The following is a 13504-nucleotide window of genomic DNA, read 5'->3' as shown; positions in this document are numbered from 1 at the left end:
GTCGTTGAGCGAGTCGTTTGTTGAGAAACTGATTATGTCGTCCACCCAGGTAACCAAAATCGTAAAATCGCCGTTTTCAGCTCGACGGATGTAGCAGCAGTAATCGCTCTTGAGTTTCGTAAAACCGAATGAAGTGAGAGCGTTATCGAGTTCATGGTTCCATACGTTTCCTGCCTGCTTGAGACCGTAAAGCGAACGAATGAGACGGCATGCCTGACCAGTGCCATCGTCATAACCGGGTGGTTGGACCATATATATCTCCTCCGAGATGTAACCATGCAAATATGCACCCTTTATATCGAATTGACGCATCTTGAGATTGTGTACGGCCGAATATGCGAGTAGCGAGCGTAGCGTGTCGAATCGCATGACTGGTGCGAATGTTCCGTCCTCGCTGTAGTCTGTACCAGGTCTCTGAGAGCATCCCTGAACGACTAGTCGGGCCTTGTACTTGATGACGTTCCCGTTTTCGTCCCGTTTCTTCGCGTAGACCCAACGGCATCCAACCAGTTTCCTTCCATCCGGAATCTTCATCATCTCCCAAGTACCCATCCGTAAAAGCGTCTCAATTTCTTCGTCCATAGCTGCCTTCCACGCAGCTGCCTCACAGCTTTCCAAAGCTTCTTCAAGTGTCCGAGGTACGTCCAATTCGCGCATGGCAAAGACACGTTCCGAATCGTCTAAAATCGCGCCCCACAGCTGTTCTTTGACAATGTTTGCTTGCTCCGTTGCTGTAGACTTTGCGCTCGAGGTCTCGGTCGATTTTGTAGCGATTTGTGGTGCGTTTAGAGTCGTTTGGGATCGTGTAGTCGGTAAACGAGCATTCGGGTTGTTTGCCTTCTTGTAATCAACAAAATTGTGTTCACGAGCTGATCGACGTATGCTGGGCTGTGGAATCGATGCTGTAGACGAAATAGGTTCGTTCTTGACGGTTTCTGGCTCGTTTTCGCTGGATTTAACGTCTGTCGATTCGTTACGCTCCCCCTCAGACGATAATCCAGGAATTTCGACGTTCTGCGGCGTTTCGTTTTCGTTAAACGATACGTTTCGCGATGACTTCACTGTGCGCGATTTGGGATCGTAATAACGCACAGACTTCGAGCCTTCGTTAAAACCAACGAATACCATCTTCTTCGACCGTGGCTTGAGCTTCGAAAGCCCCTTCGTCTCGTCTAACACCCATACATCGCATCCGAACTCCCGAAGGTGAGAAACATCCGGTTTCTTGTTGTGCCAGCCTTCATATGGTGTCTTGTCGTCGAGTGCTCGAGTAGGCGCGCGGTTGCGTAAATAATTCGCGTAATTGACCGCCTCGTCCCAGAGAAAGAGAGGTAAATTCTTCGCAATAATCATCGCACGTGCTAGCTCCAACAGCGTACGATTGTAGCGCTCTGCGACGCCGTTCTGAGATGGGGAATATGGCGCCGTCGTCTCGATTTCAATGCCTCTCTCCGCCGCCCACTTCTTAATCCGCTCGTTCACGAGTTCCTTGCCATTGTCCATGCGAATGTACCTCGGATACTGCCCAAACCTCCTCTTCACTCGCTCCCCATGATTCTCAATCGCCTTCGCCGCCTCCTTCTTGTCCTTCAAGAAAACCACGCCGTTGTATCGCTTCGCGTCGTCCATAAACGTAATGTAGTAATAAAATCCATTTACCGAGCGTGTTCCGATAGGACCCCATACGTCGCTCATGGTTCGCTCTCCAGGAACCGTGGATCGATTTTCTGCTTCTCCAGGGAAAGGTTTATGCGTCTGCTTCGCTTGGATGCACGCCTCGCACGATGGGGATGGAATAGACGTTTCGTCCACGGAAAGACCGACGACAAGATCGTTCCGGACGAGTTTCTGCAACGACGACACTGAGATATGGCCAAAACGACGATGCCATTGATCCCAGGTGAGTTTTGGCGAGACGTAGTTGACCTGTTCCCCTGAATTAAGCTGAGCGCGAGCGTGAAGAATATACATCTGACCGCGTTTCGACCCTTTTCCAATAACCTTATCCTTCGCATCCATCAAAAGAACCTTCCCATTCTTAAACGACGAGCTCCTCCCATCCCTCTCAAACCTTCCGAGCGACATCAAAGCATTTTCGGCTTCAGGGATGTGTAAAACGTCTTTCAAACGATGAGTAATCGTCTGCCCGTCGACATCGAAGTTGAGGATGACTGTTCCGCGGCCTGCAATGATAGCTGGACTCTTTCCGACACCACGAACGGAGGAATTAACGAGTGGCGTATACTCGATGAAGGCTTCACGGACGGGACAAACGTGACTGGTGGTTGCAGAATCGTAAAGCCAGTCGTAACGAGAGAAGTTTGACGTCGAGTACGTGTGGTACGCAACCTCATCGTTGAGCGTAGTGTTGACGTCCTCCCGAGCCTGATTCGTCCGCCCTCTATTCTTCGTCTTCCGCCCCCTCGGACCCTTTCCTTCACGACCTCCGCCCTTCGCCCAGCAATCCTTCGAAATGTGCCCCATCTTGTGGCAATTATAGCACTCCTTCCCGCCGCTGCCATCCCTCGAACCATTACCCTTTCCATCCGACGACCCTTGACCTCCACGAACTTGAAGCGTAGTCCCTCCGGCACCATCACCTCCACGCTCCTTCCGACGACGAGCTTCTTCAAGGAGAACACCAACGAGCTCTTGCGAAGTGAGCGTAGGACGATTCCCGCTCGAGCCCAAAAAGGATGACGCATAATTCTCCCAAGATTCCGGCAACGAGGTGAGCAAAATCATGACGAAATCTTCGTCCGATACAATGCTGCCCATGATGTGCAGCTCCTCCTGGAATTGACGTAGCTTTGCGATATGCTCTGCCATGTCGCATCCCTCCTCTGCGGTTGCCCGGAAAAGTGCTCGTCGTGTCGCCAAAACACCGAGTCGTCCCTTGGATTCCTTCACTGTGCACAACTGCGTCCACATCTCGCGCGCCGTGCGCGCTCCCAGGACGTGTACCATCTCCGCATCGCTTAACGCGAGTTCGATCCTGCATCGCGCTTTCGCATCTCCCTTATCCCACGCTGTCTGAGCTGCGATTTCTTCCGCCGTGGGTGCGTTCGGTTTCGCTGATCCTGGTCGAAGCGACGTGCCGTCCACGTATTTCTCCAGTCCGAGGTCCACCAGTACTGCTAGCATGCGCCGCTTCCACGGCATCCAATTGTGGGCCTTCAGTGTGTCGATGCGATATCCGCCGATGTTGACTTCCGCGGTTGTCGAGTCAGCCATTTGACGTCGAGTACAAGTTTAGATATAGATCGATAAGAATAGAACGAGTTTAGAACAAAGCGAGCTTTAGTTATGACCTCTCGGGGCCCATAACCTGTTGTAAGTATAATGCGCAGTGGTGGTAAAAGATGTAGATTCACGACGTAGCTACACGGTTGTACCTACAGTAACTACGGAACCTATAGTAGAATAATCTAGAAAAAATATGATAAGATAAACTACAAGAGGAAGATAACGACTTAGCGACCAAGTCGCTCGCCGACTATCATTCCAACAATCTTAAACTAAGAATCACAAAGCTCAGACATTTTGCCATCGGTGAGCTCAAATTAATTCCCAAACATAATCAGATTTCTAATTGATTGAGTGCATAAGAACATCATGTAGTCAATATCAGGGTTAAAGAAGCTACGGTTTGACAGACAACATAAATAAAGTAACTGAAAATCGACACTCGTCCTAGAGAAGGCACTGTGCAATCGGAGTTGGTCAAGGCGCAGCGGCAGATATGCATCCATGACAATAAAAAGTTAAGCGCCTCCGACAAGGCAATTGACGCCGTGTCAGGCTATTTTCGTTACGCCGAGCACAGCCCGGTGACTAGTAACAGATGGATCATTAGTAAACCGATAAGGCCTTGACCTTAATTCCCATGATATCTGTTTCACCACCACCACCACACCACCACCATCGGCAGACTTGAAGTTAGGAAGTGTCAAATTCAATGAAGGCATCCACCCTACTCTCCTACGCACCTGAGCTAATCCAAGCCATCGGTGGGGAGGTAAGTTAGCGCCGTACCATTTCATGACGCGCGCTCATACACATACCCCAGCTCGACCTGCCAGATGTAAAGCATCTAAGACTGGTCTGCAGAATCCTTGCAGATGCCTTGGCCTGCATCGTTTTACGCAAACTGAAGTTCGAAATTACCAGGACAAACATGGAATGCGGTGTAGAAATGATCAAAACTTTGGCAACGGTTGATTCAGAACACGCAGCGTGTTATTCAGTTCAGGAGATTTCAATTGGGCTGCTTTCTCCAGCATACGATTCGAAGTATACTACGGTTGGTAGGTTTGAAAACGGGGTGTGGGTCGTCGACCCACCACCAGAAAATCCACCCGAAGTCACAACGGCCGAAGAATTTCTGAAAAGCAACTTGTTTGCGGCGATCGCCTCGCTGAAAAGCGTGCACACTGTTGAGTGAGTGACTATAATCGCAGAGTCGGTGAAATGTGTTACACACTCAATCATTACTATAGATGGAGAACAGACGAGAGAAATCAACCTGTTGTACACCGCAGCATAATTGACGCCCTAAAGGCACTCCCAAACCTGCGTAATATCCAGATCGTTTTCTCGAAAGCAGATGTTCCGCTAGAGGCCGATCTATTGCTCGGGCGGGAAAAGATTGTTATATCCACAGAGCAGTCTACAGCGTCGCAACAAGAAGAAATATTTGACAAGTTAGCAAAGGCGATCGCGCACAATCCAATTCTTACTTCCCTTGACGTCCGTGGTATATTGCATTTTCGGCAACCTATATCCAACAAAGCGCAAAGTCTCCATCAATTGTTCAAATACTACCCATCTAACAAGCCCCCTCTCTGCCTCCGCGAACTGCGGTTGAGATCTATGCTTACACGTTTGGATCACATCACATTGCCTCATCTTGCACATCTTACAACTCTGCACCTGGATAGAATAAACGAACCCACCGAGAAGGCTTCAAATTCTTTCTTTAAGCGCTTCGGGCGCGACACCTCTGCTGGTCCATCAAAAGAGACTAAACAATATGGATCGTCGCTGGAGGACATCTGGAACTTGCTTCGTATTGCCGGGGTTCACCTTCAAAATATTACTGTCACCTCAATATCTTCTTCATTCCTCGACTACCTTTCGTCGTACTCTGGCCTGGTGAAGCTGGATTTAGAAACCTCCGGATTTCACGACGGAAACTCATCTGACGCGATGGCTGCACGGTTTTATGATGGACGACTTAACACTCATGTTCGCTCGCTAGAGAGCCTGCGAATAAGGGCCTCTTTCGAAGGACGTTGGTGCTTTGGGGCGCATAACGTGAAAACAATTTCAAGCTTGACAAATCTCAAGAGCCTGTGCCTGAGCATCAGATGTACTGACCTGGCGGTGGAGAACGATTTTACACAAGACGCCATTGTGAGTACAACCACCTCGACGATTTAGAATTTAGCCAACTTGATTCATCATTACCCAGAAACATCTCATAGACATGTCGCTCGAATGCATGCCAAATATCCAAAACATCGAGGTTAATTCCGCGTTATTGGAACTCGATCGCAACGCCTTCTGCGGCACAGGGTCTCTGCAATACACTCAGTTTGTTCACAAGAAAATGCTGGAGAGCGTCCATAACTATGTTGCCCCGCCTACGTGCAAACGTGCAGTGTTACCCGACCTGAAGGTTGGTTTCCGAACAGTGTTTATAGGCAAGTGCGAGTATATGAAGCCTGATGGTGATCGTGCGGGCAATGGACAACAACCAGGAGGCGACGTGAACAGCGGAGCGGGAGCGGGACGCTTGAGGTATGTTGAGAAAGAAACGCCGAAGTATGGCAAGCCCCACTTGTTGGATTTCTTCCAAGCCAAGGTAAACAATCGTTCGCTCCTTCGAGATTATTTAATGTCTACCTTCCTGCAAGCCTCGTTCGCAATTTTGAAGAATATGCCGTAACTGCCATTAAGCAAGAAATCGATAACATTCATACAACAAAAGTAGCTCACGTATAAATTCTGCCTCCACTTCAATGAAAGGGTGTCTTTTCTGCAAACCAGAGCTGACTCGATAAAATCAACGCGCCAGCGGGTGGTTGTGGTTCCCCACAAGAACAGAAGAAGAGCCTGGCACAAAGTATCCTCAGACCAGACTTCGATCTTACATCGCTCCGTTACTCTCAACGCCGTATGAAGAGCGACCTGAGAATGCAGCACAATTGCTGCTTCAATGTTGAAGTATAACAGAAAAACGACGTGGTTTTTGGTAGCACGTGAAGTAAGGGAACCCAGGAAAATAGTTTACGACTTTTCTTGGACTTTTCTCTTCTGAAGTCCGATGCAAACCATAAAACCATATACCTTGACGATATGGTATGCATATCTATTATTCGCGAGGCATATTGATATTGAATTATTACCCATGAAGGCTTCCGCGTATCAGTACAAGGTTTCTAGTAAGTAGAGAAGCTAGCTAGGTAGTACCCGGCGACCACGATAGACCATCAGGCTGCACATAATAATGGTCAATAATATGGATTATAAATTTTATCTTGTAGAAAACGCACCAAAGTTCCACAACTCAGACATCTACAATAGACATGGTCCGCAAGAGAGACGAGTTCATTGATGTTTTCCCGGTCTGCATTAAAGCAGAGTTGCGTCTCTATCTGTCTGAGTCGAGCGGGAGGAGGAACCATAGAAATGTCGTAGGAATATGGAACTACTCCCCCTCTTGCCTGCGCAATAGACCTGAGGCCCCCAATGTTCGCCCCTGGATATATTCGAAGGACCATCAGCGAAGGACAGAGCCACGTTCCTTTGCCGTCCTTCTCAAAAGCTGGATGCGCTAAAGCATGTAAGAAGTCAAATTGTTCATTTTGAGAGCTGTCGGATAAGTTTTGTTCATGGAAAGCGGCTTGCTGAAGAATATTGTCGACATCCAACAGTAAAAGGCGGACCAGGTTTGGCAGTTTACCCAGCCATCGAATGAGGAAAGGGATATCTGCAACATTGAGACAATTGACAAGGTCGAGCGTATGCAAATGGGTGGGTATGAATCCAGGTTGACTCCATTGCGAGAAAAATGAGGCCATGGGTACTACAGATGTTGGTGTAAACAGGTTCCAGGCATCTGTGCCGCTGTCCACGCACAGTGTCTGAAGAGATGGCGCGGAAATGGAAGACAGAATGCTTGTCGAGAACTGTACACCTTTTAATTCGAGTCTTTGCAAATTCTGCATTCGAACGACGGGTGGTGAGTATCCGATTGGGTCGATGTGATTCAAGTCGTTTAGCTCAACTGACGTGGCGTACGGAACGTGTTTGAGAAAATCCATCGTCTGCCAAATGCTAATGCTGTGATTCCAAATAGTAGTGTATTGCTTCTCCTGTCCTTCCTCGTGGATTTCATACGCGTCTGTGATTGAGAGGCGACGAATTTGTGGGCCCAAAAAACCACGGATCCATGTGTGAGGCAAAGATGTCGCAGTAAAAGAATGAAGCTTGATATCGCGATTTACGGAGCTAGGATCAACGCCATCGAAAAAAGCTTCAATTCCGTGGAACTTCCTCGCTGATAACAGTGTAAGCTCTTCCAGGTTCCTATACAAGTCCTTCCAACGAAAAAATGACATGAAATCGAGCCCAGCTTCCAAAGCGACCCAGTTCCTAGACAGCGCAGTCAGATCCTTCAAGAGACCCTGCATATAACTATTGTCAAATAAAGTGTTGGAAGAAACTGTTATCGACAAAGGCGACTCCTTTGCCTTTGCGACCATTTTCAGTAGACTTTTGGGTGAAACATTTCTTCCTATTGATAGTATTCCCCATAGACGTGGCGTGTTGCTGATGATGCTGTACCAATCCCTGCAGACGAGAGTAGCTGGGTAAATGAATCGAATTCCGGTCCTGTAGATTCCTATTTCGAAAACGGTAGCGAGGATTTCAGCAGGAATATCGTGTATAGTCGCCATTGATCAAACAGAAAAGAGATTCGTTTGTAAGCCGAGTATACCAGGAAGGGGAAATTTTGTTGTTTTTGCTGAGATGCTCCAATGAAAATTGACTGACTTATAAGTAGAAAACCTTGCGTTCCTGAGGTAGTCGAACTTTCAAATGACTCGCGGCGCTTACAGCCTTTGTATCCATGCCCGGTAGTAGTGGTACTGTATACCATGAATGGTAGCAATGCTAGCGGAACCCATGGTATCGAAACATCGGAACCGATGACGATTGCTGCTACCAAGCCTGACTTGAGCCTGACTCAATTTTGGTCAAGACACGGAAAACGAGCCGCCACAGCCAACGAGTCACAGCCACTGTGGTGCCTTGAATTGGTCTTAGGAGTTGTAATTTGCGAGTATGAGCATCCAGAGTGAACCAGTATCAAAAAATGTGGTTCTAAATCATGCTGCAATGCGCGAGAGACGATTGTATGAAGGTTGAACGTTGAACGTTGACGTTGAATGTTCAGCTAGCCGTTGTTGTTGTTATCTTATCTTATCTTGCCGAGTTATGCCTGATGGCCGCCTGTAAGCTTTGTAGCGTATAACTACGAGACGGGCAGGAGACGGATGCGATATAATTCGTATTCATTGATGCGACTCACCTGAGGGATGTGTCTGATGTGTTAGGCAGTGCGGAAATCCAGGAGAACACTGCCATAACACTTTTCTTTCGTGTCTTTTGATTTCCTAGGTTTTCCTAGGTTATGACAAAATAGTAGTGGTCTACTACATAAAAGAATGAACACATATCATACACAATCATGGACCCTTAGACTGCTTTTAGGCTCGAATATGTGGTATATCTATTATACAACTTTGTAAAAATATTTAAAATCGAGTTCCATCATTTCCATCTCAATATATCCCGCAATAGCCGGTGGACGCTTTACACAGGCTTGATTTTGCAATCGAGGTCGGGAGAACAAATGAACGAGTTGACTGGTCCACCAGTATTAACGTTGAAGCATTGATTTGCGGTGACTGCGAGACCGTTGTCCCCGGCTTTCAACGCACAGCCCGAACTTTGGAAAAATGTGACGCAATGCCTTCCACTTCCCGAGATCTATGAATTAATTTGTCGTTAGAGTTTTTCAGCGGGATAGATAAATTCCTCGCTCTGACCTTGACCGAATGTCTCCCTGTGAAGGAGTGGCAGCTGCCGTCGCACTGGACTGTATTTCCAACGTTACCGTTGCAGGTGGAACCACTGTATGCAACGATTGTGTCACCCAGCACTGATGCGGCGAATAGGGAGATGGCTAATGTAAGGGTTGACGCCAAATTTTTGCAAAGCATTTTGGTCCAATACTGATTACACAAGTTGTACGTTTCGACTGTGTGGGAAGGATAACGAAGCGTTGATGCACCGAAGCTACGTCTCATACGACCTTATATATATTTTCAAGTCTCAATTTGGCATCCGATAGTCGCAAACCCAAATGACACTGACGTAGTACATCGGCGAAGCTAACCCACAGTTGTTTGCAACACCCACAAGCCAAGCTGATCCTCTTTACGGAAGTAGGCAAATTGAAAGGAGTGAAGGTCTGTACTAACCGGTAACATGTGTTCAATGAGATTTCATTTCGGCAATTGTTAAAATTTTTCATGAAATCTACTTGACCAAAGAAACAAAGTGAAGCGACCTCCAACTGCGACTCATGAACCGCGAATCATCATGATTATGAAACACGTACCAAAGAACCGAAGTTGAAATTCAATTTCAAACCACATGCGGCCATGATGGGAAATATCTCCAACTTGTACTGTATGGCGGCCTGTTTTGTGAGATTTAGTAACTCCCAAGACCAGGATGAGATGAGGAAGCAAGCGGAAATTGACGCCCCCAACTACAAATTGGGCTATAAATAGATCGAGCTGTCTCAGCACGTTAGTGACTTCACCATTCGACTGACAGCCTGAGCTTATAGAATCAAGCAGTGTGACTCAAAGACAACATAAAGGTCAGTTGTATCTTCATCTGGTTCTTAGTCACGTCTAAAGAAAAGATCTTTGCTACAAGGATCCGGAATAAAAGCATGGATCTGCCTGATGGAAAAGATTCAAACATATATTTATTGAATGCTGAGACACAGAATATAGGTTCCTTTCTCTCGCTGTAGTCATCTAAACGTCGAGTTAATTATGCAGTGACAGGAACTGTGTACAACGTGATTGGAGAACAGTCACTCGGTCCATCTCCAGGTGAAAGTTTGTACCACACCTGATAAATTGTGGAAAATAATCAGTTATTATTAATTCCAAGCCCAGAGAGGTTTTACTAACGTCCTTTCCGTCTCCACAGGCGTAGAATCCACCGACGTAATTAATTACTAGTTGTGCCCCAAGCTGACTGTTTTCGATATTGGACTGGATCTGGAAGCCATCGTACCGTGCACACTTGTTGGAACTAGCTCCCTGAACAAACCCCAGCTGTCCATATGTGCTGCATCCAGAAGGGCCCAGTTGGGACCCGAGGAGTGGCATGTATGTTAGTGACGTAGATCCTGCCGGGTCCAGAGCAGTAAGACGTCCTTGCGCAAAGTAGAACTGTCCAATAGGGCTTGTTCCGGTTAAGGTGGCGTACCCTCCGGATCCTCCGTTCAACCTAAGTGGCTATAAAAAGAAAACTTAAGTCTGAAGCCTGAACGAATCGATGCAGTACACGCACCAAAAGATTGGACGGAGAACTGGGAGATGATGAGACAAAATAAAATAGAGGAGTGCTGGCACCCGGGATGACAACACCCAAAGCACTTGGAATCAATGTGGCAAGAGTAGCAAAAGCTGAAGATAGAAGGCGCATTGCGTTGACACGGGATATGAAAGATTATGAGTGATTCGAGAAGCTGGAGATACTGGGTTTTTATGTTTCCTTCCTCTGGAGTCAAGTAAATCCGCTGCGTGATTTATGATCTATTCATTGAACGATTAATAGATTTTCTTCAATGATTGTCGTGATTAGCATCTTGTCTGGGTAAGGCGTTCCTGGCCGAAAGAACAGTCGCGAATCGATACTCCAGACACGTTGGCATAGAATAGCATGCAAGGATCATTCATAAATCATTGAATATATCTAGTGTCTGAATAGGATGCGTCATGAGTTCGACACAATGCGATGTTTATCATATCCCGTTGAAGTCGCGAAGACAAAAGATGTCGATGAGCGTTCAGAACCAAAAAAGGTGCAAAGCGAGATTTTACTTCCATATCCTCTGACCTACGGAAATGAGAATTACAGAGAACCGAAATACTCCAATTCTCAGCATATATTCGACCTCTATATCGGCTTTAGGCTTTGCTCGATTTAATACACAGGGACTGTGTAGAGACGAATTGGCACGCAATCGCTTGGCCCATCACCCGAATTGATTTTATACCAAACCTTCGAGCAATCCTTCAACGAAACTCCTGTTTTCAAGACAAAACTTACCTCTGCTCCACTATTACAAACATAGAAACCTCCAGTAAAGTTGAAGACGAGTTCGGCACCAAGCTGACTGTCCTGCTGGTTCGATTGCAGCTGGAATGATTCATACGAGGCACATTTGTTGGTACTGGTCCCTTGTACAAAATGAAGTGCCCCAAAGTTGGTGCATCCTCCAGCTGCTGGGATAGTGTTAATCAAAAGCCTGTACGGAAATGAACTGTCATCGGGGTCATGTACGGCAAGCTCCCCCTGATAAAAGTAGAACCGTGCTGGCGTGCCACTTCCAAGGAGAGATGCTGGGCCACCTCCGCCTCCAGCGGACATTCTGAGTGGCTGTTTGCGGCGCAGAAATTAGTTACTACCGCTTTTCCACAGGAATAAATGAAGCTCCTACCAGTAGATTTGAGGACGATGCACTGCTGGAGACCAGGTAGAAAGAAGGGGTATCAGCATTTGGAGCTGACTGTACAAAACCGGAGGATAATTGCTGAGAGAGGAAGAGTGTGAATAAGAACAGCTTGCGAAATTCAACAATCATGGTGAGGCCGCGAGGTGGAAGAAACTGGTCAAACGGTATAGCTTTATATACGTGTTAGTGAATGGTGAGATCTTGTATCAACCTAATTGACAATGAAATGAAGTTTGGCGACCTAAGTTATTCTAGCTAGCACGACTAGTGATAAGATTTGAAGTTAACATAATGAAAACCACATAATGAAGAACCTGCCTTATTACCTTTACCAACGAGCCGGCTTCTAATCGCGCATTGTGCGAAAGCCATTATATCAATTGAAGTGAAAACACTCCATAAGCATGTGCGTATAGAATGCATACCAAGGTTATCTATACGCTGACTGATATTGCCAACTGGGCAGTGTCTGGAATCTGAACAAATTAACTGCCCCTCAAAGCTAAGCATAATATGAGCAAGAGCGACTGGATGTGTATAAAACTCAATCATTCAAGTGTTACATGGCTTCAGTTGGGGTGCGAAGCCTAAGTGTGATTCCCTACGGCAGGACCACTCGGATAACGTGTAATTGGAAGGTAGGTAACCTGGGCTTCAATCGTTCTCTGCGAGTTCTTGAGAAGCTTGAAACTCGTCGATTGATGGAAACCAGCCATATTCACGAAGGTCCACACGCATATCGCCAGTGCGGCCAGTTACAACCTCGACACCCTCTGCAACAAGGGCATCTCTCTGGCGTTGGGCACCGTCAGTTCCAGGACCTCGGGAAGAAATAGTTCCCGCTGAGCTTATAACACGATGCCATGGAATCGGAGGGTCCACGTTTGGAGGCAAAAACTTTAGTGCTGTAAGTTACCTTGATGTTATGCCAACGTTCAAACGAGAATGCGAATAGTAGCACCAACCTTGTCCTACATGACGCGAATGATTAGGCATGCCGGTTAATTTTGCAATATGGCCTAGAATAAGTCAGAAACTAACTTGAGAAATGGAGGTAAGGAAACCGCAAACCATAACTCGTCACTCGTGCCACTGGGATGGTTCGGACAATGTCGTATACCTGAAGGAGAAGGATGTAAGCAGTTTAATTTGAGTATTTGGGTCCAGCACATACAGCTGCGTGAAATTGGGCGCTATCCAAAGACATGTATAAATGGGTTCACCTGAAAAGTTGCAGGCCGTCAGGGTTCAAGTTTAGTTGAGCACGGAAGAGCTACCACAGTTGGAATTACAACCTAGATATACCTTTAGGGGTATATCAACTTCGCGAAGACCAAAATGAAAGTCAAGAATAAGAGACTGATTCAAAGAAATAGAAGGGTATGATTCGGATGATGACTTGGTCAACCAAGAATGCGGCGATGGAATGACCAATCAGTAATGACTAATGCCTGTCTTGTGATGGCGCTTGATGTCCCACGTGATTGCCTTTGTGAATTGTCGCGCGTTTTAGGCGATTCGAATCTAAAAAGTACTTTAGGTCTTTATAATAGTAACATTATGTTTCTTGGACATAAAACACATTGGTAATGTTTCTAAACCATAAAACGACCTAATTTTTCTGCATAAGAGAAATGAGCATTTGATCAAAGGAAAGTAATACAAGTG

At 46.5% G+C, this 13504-nt stretch overlaps 5 protein-coding genes across 5 annotated transcripts; 1 reads left to right on the top strand and 4 right to left on the bottom strand.

The window, feature by feature from the left end:
* Positions 1–3958: 3958 nt before the first annotated feature.
* Positions 3959–5950, top strand: JR316_0012217 (uncharacterized protein; the record flags this gene model as incomplete). Its single annotated transcript, XM_047897842.1, has 4 exons — positions 3959–4018; positions 4070–4440; positions 4500–5415; positions 5474–5950. 4 exons carry the CDS (start codon positions 3959–3961, stop codon positions 5948–5950), a joined length of 1824 nt encoding a protein of 607 aa, XP_047742731.1.
* Positions 5951–6463: 513 nt separating this feature from the next.
* JR316_0012216 (uncharacterized protein) lies at positions 6464–7769 on the bottom strand (the record flags this gene model as incomplete). The annotated part of the gene is made up of 2 exons (XM_047897841.1): positions 6464–6499; positions 6558–7769. The coding sequence occupies 2 exons, from the start codon at positions 7767–7769 to the stop codon at positions 6464–6466; spliced, it is 1248 nt and encodes a 415-aa protein (XP_047742730.1).
* Positions 7770–10140: 2371 nt separating this feature from the next.
* Positions 10141–10803, bottom strand: JR316_0012215 (uncharacterized protein; the record flags this gene model as incomplete). The annotated part of the gene is made up of 3 exons (XM_047897840.1): positions 10141–10221; positions 10284–10613; positions 10669–10803. The coding sequence occupies 3 exons, from the start codon at positions 10801–10803 to the stop codon at positions 10141–10143; spliced, it is 546 nt and encodes a 181-aa protein (XP_047742729.1).
* A 501-nt stretch (positions 10804–11304) lies between these two features.
* Positions 11305–11965, bottom strand: JR316_0012214 (uncharacterized protein; the record flags this gene model as incomplete). The annotated part of the gene is made up of 2 exons (XM_047897839.1): positions 11305–11760; positions 11822–11965. 2 exons carry the CDS (start codon positions 11963–11965, stop codon positions 11305–11307), a joined length of 600 nt encoding a protein of 199 aa, XP_047742728.1.
* A 525-nt stretch (positions 11966–12490) lies between these two features.
* On the bottom strand, positions 12491–13043 carry JR316_0012213 (Alkyltransferase-like protein 1; the record flags this gene model as incomplete). Its single annotated transcript, XM_047897838.1, has 4 exons — positions 12491–12741; positions 12802–12855; positions 12908–12956; positions 13011–13043. 4 exons carry the CDS (start codon positions 13041–13043, stop codon positions 12491–12493), a joined length of 387 nt encoding a protein of 128 aa, XP_047742727.1.
* Positions 13044–13504: the final 461 nt, after the last annotated feature.

This window comes from Psilocybe cubensis, chromosome 12, assembly GCF_017499595.1.
Source record: "Psilocybe cubensis strain MGC-MH-2018 chromosome 12, whole genome shotgun sequence".
In the NCBI taxonomy this organism is placed as follows: Eukaryota; Fungi; Basidiomycota; class Agaricomycetes; order Agaricales; family Agrocybaceae; genus Psilocybe; species Psilocybe cubensis.
The sequence above is the reverse complement of the archived record's forward strand: the minus strand, read 5'-3'. Positions and strand labels throughout refer to the sequence as shown.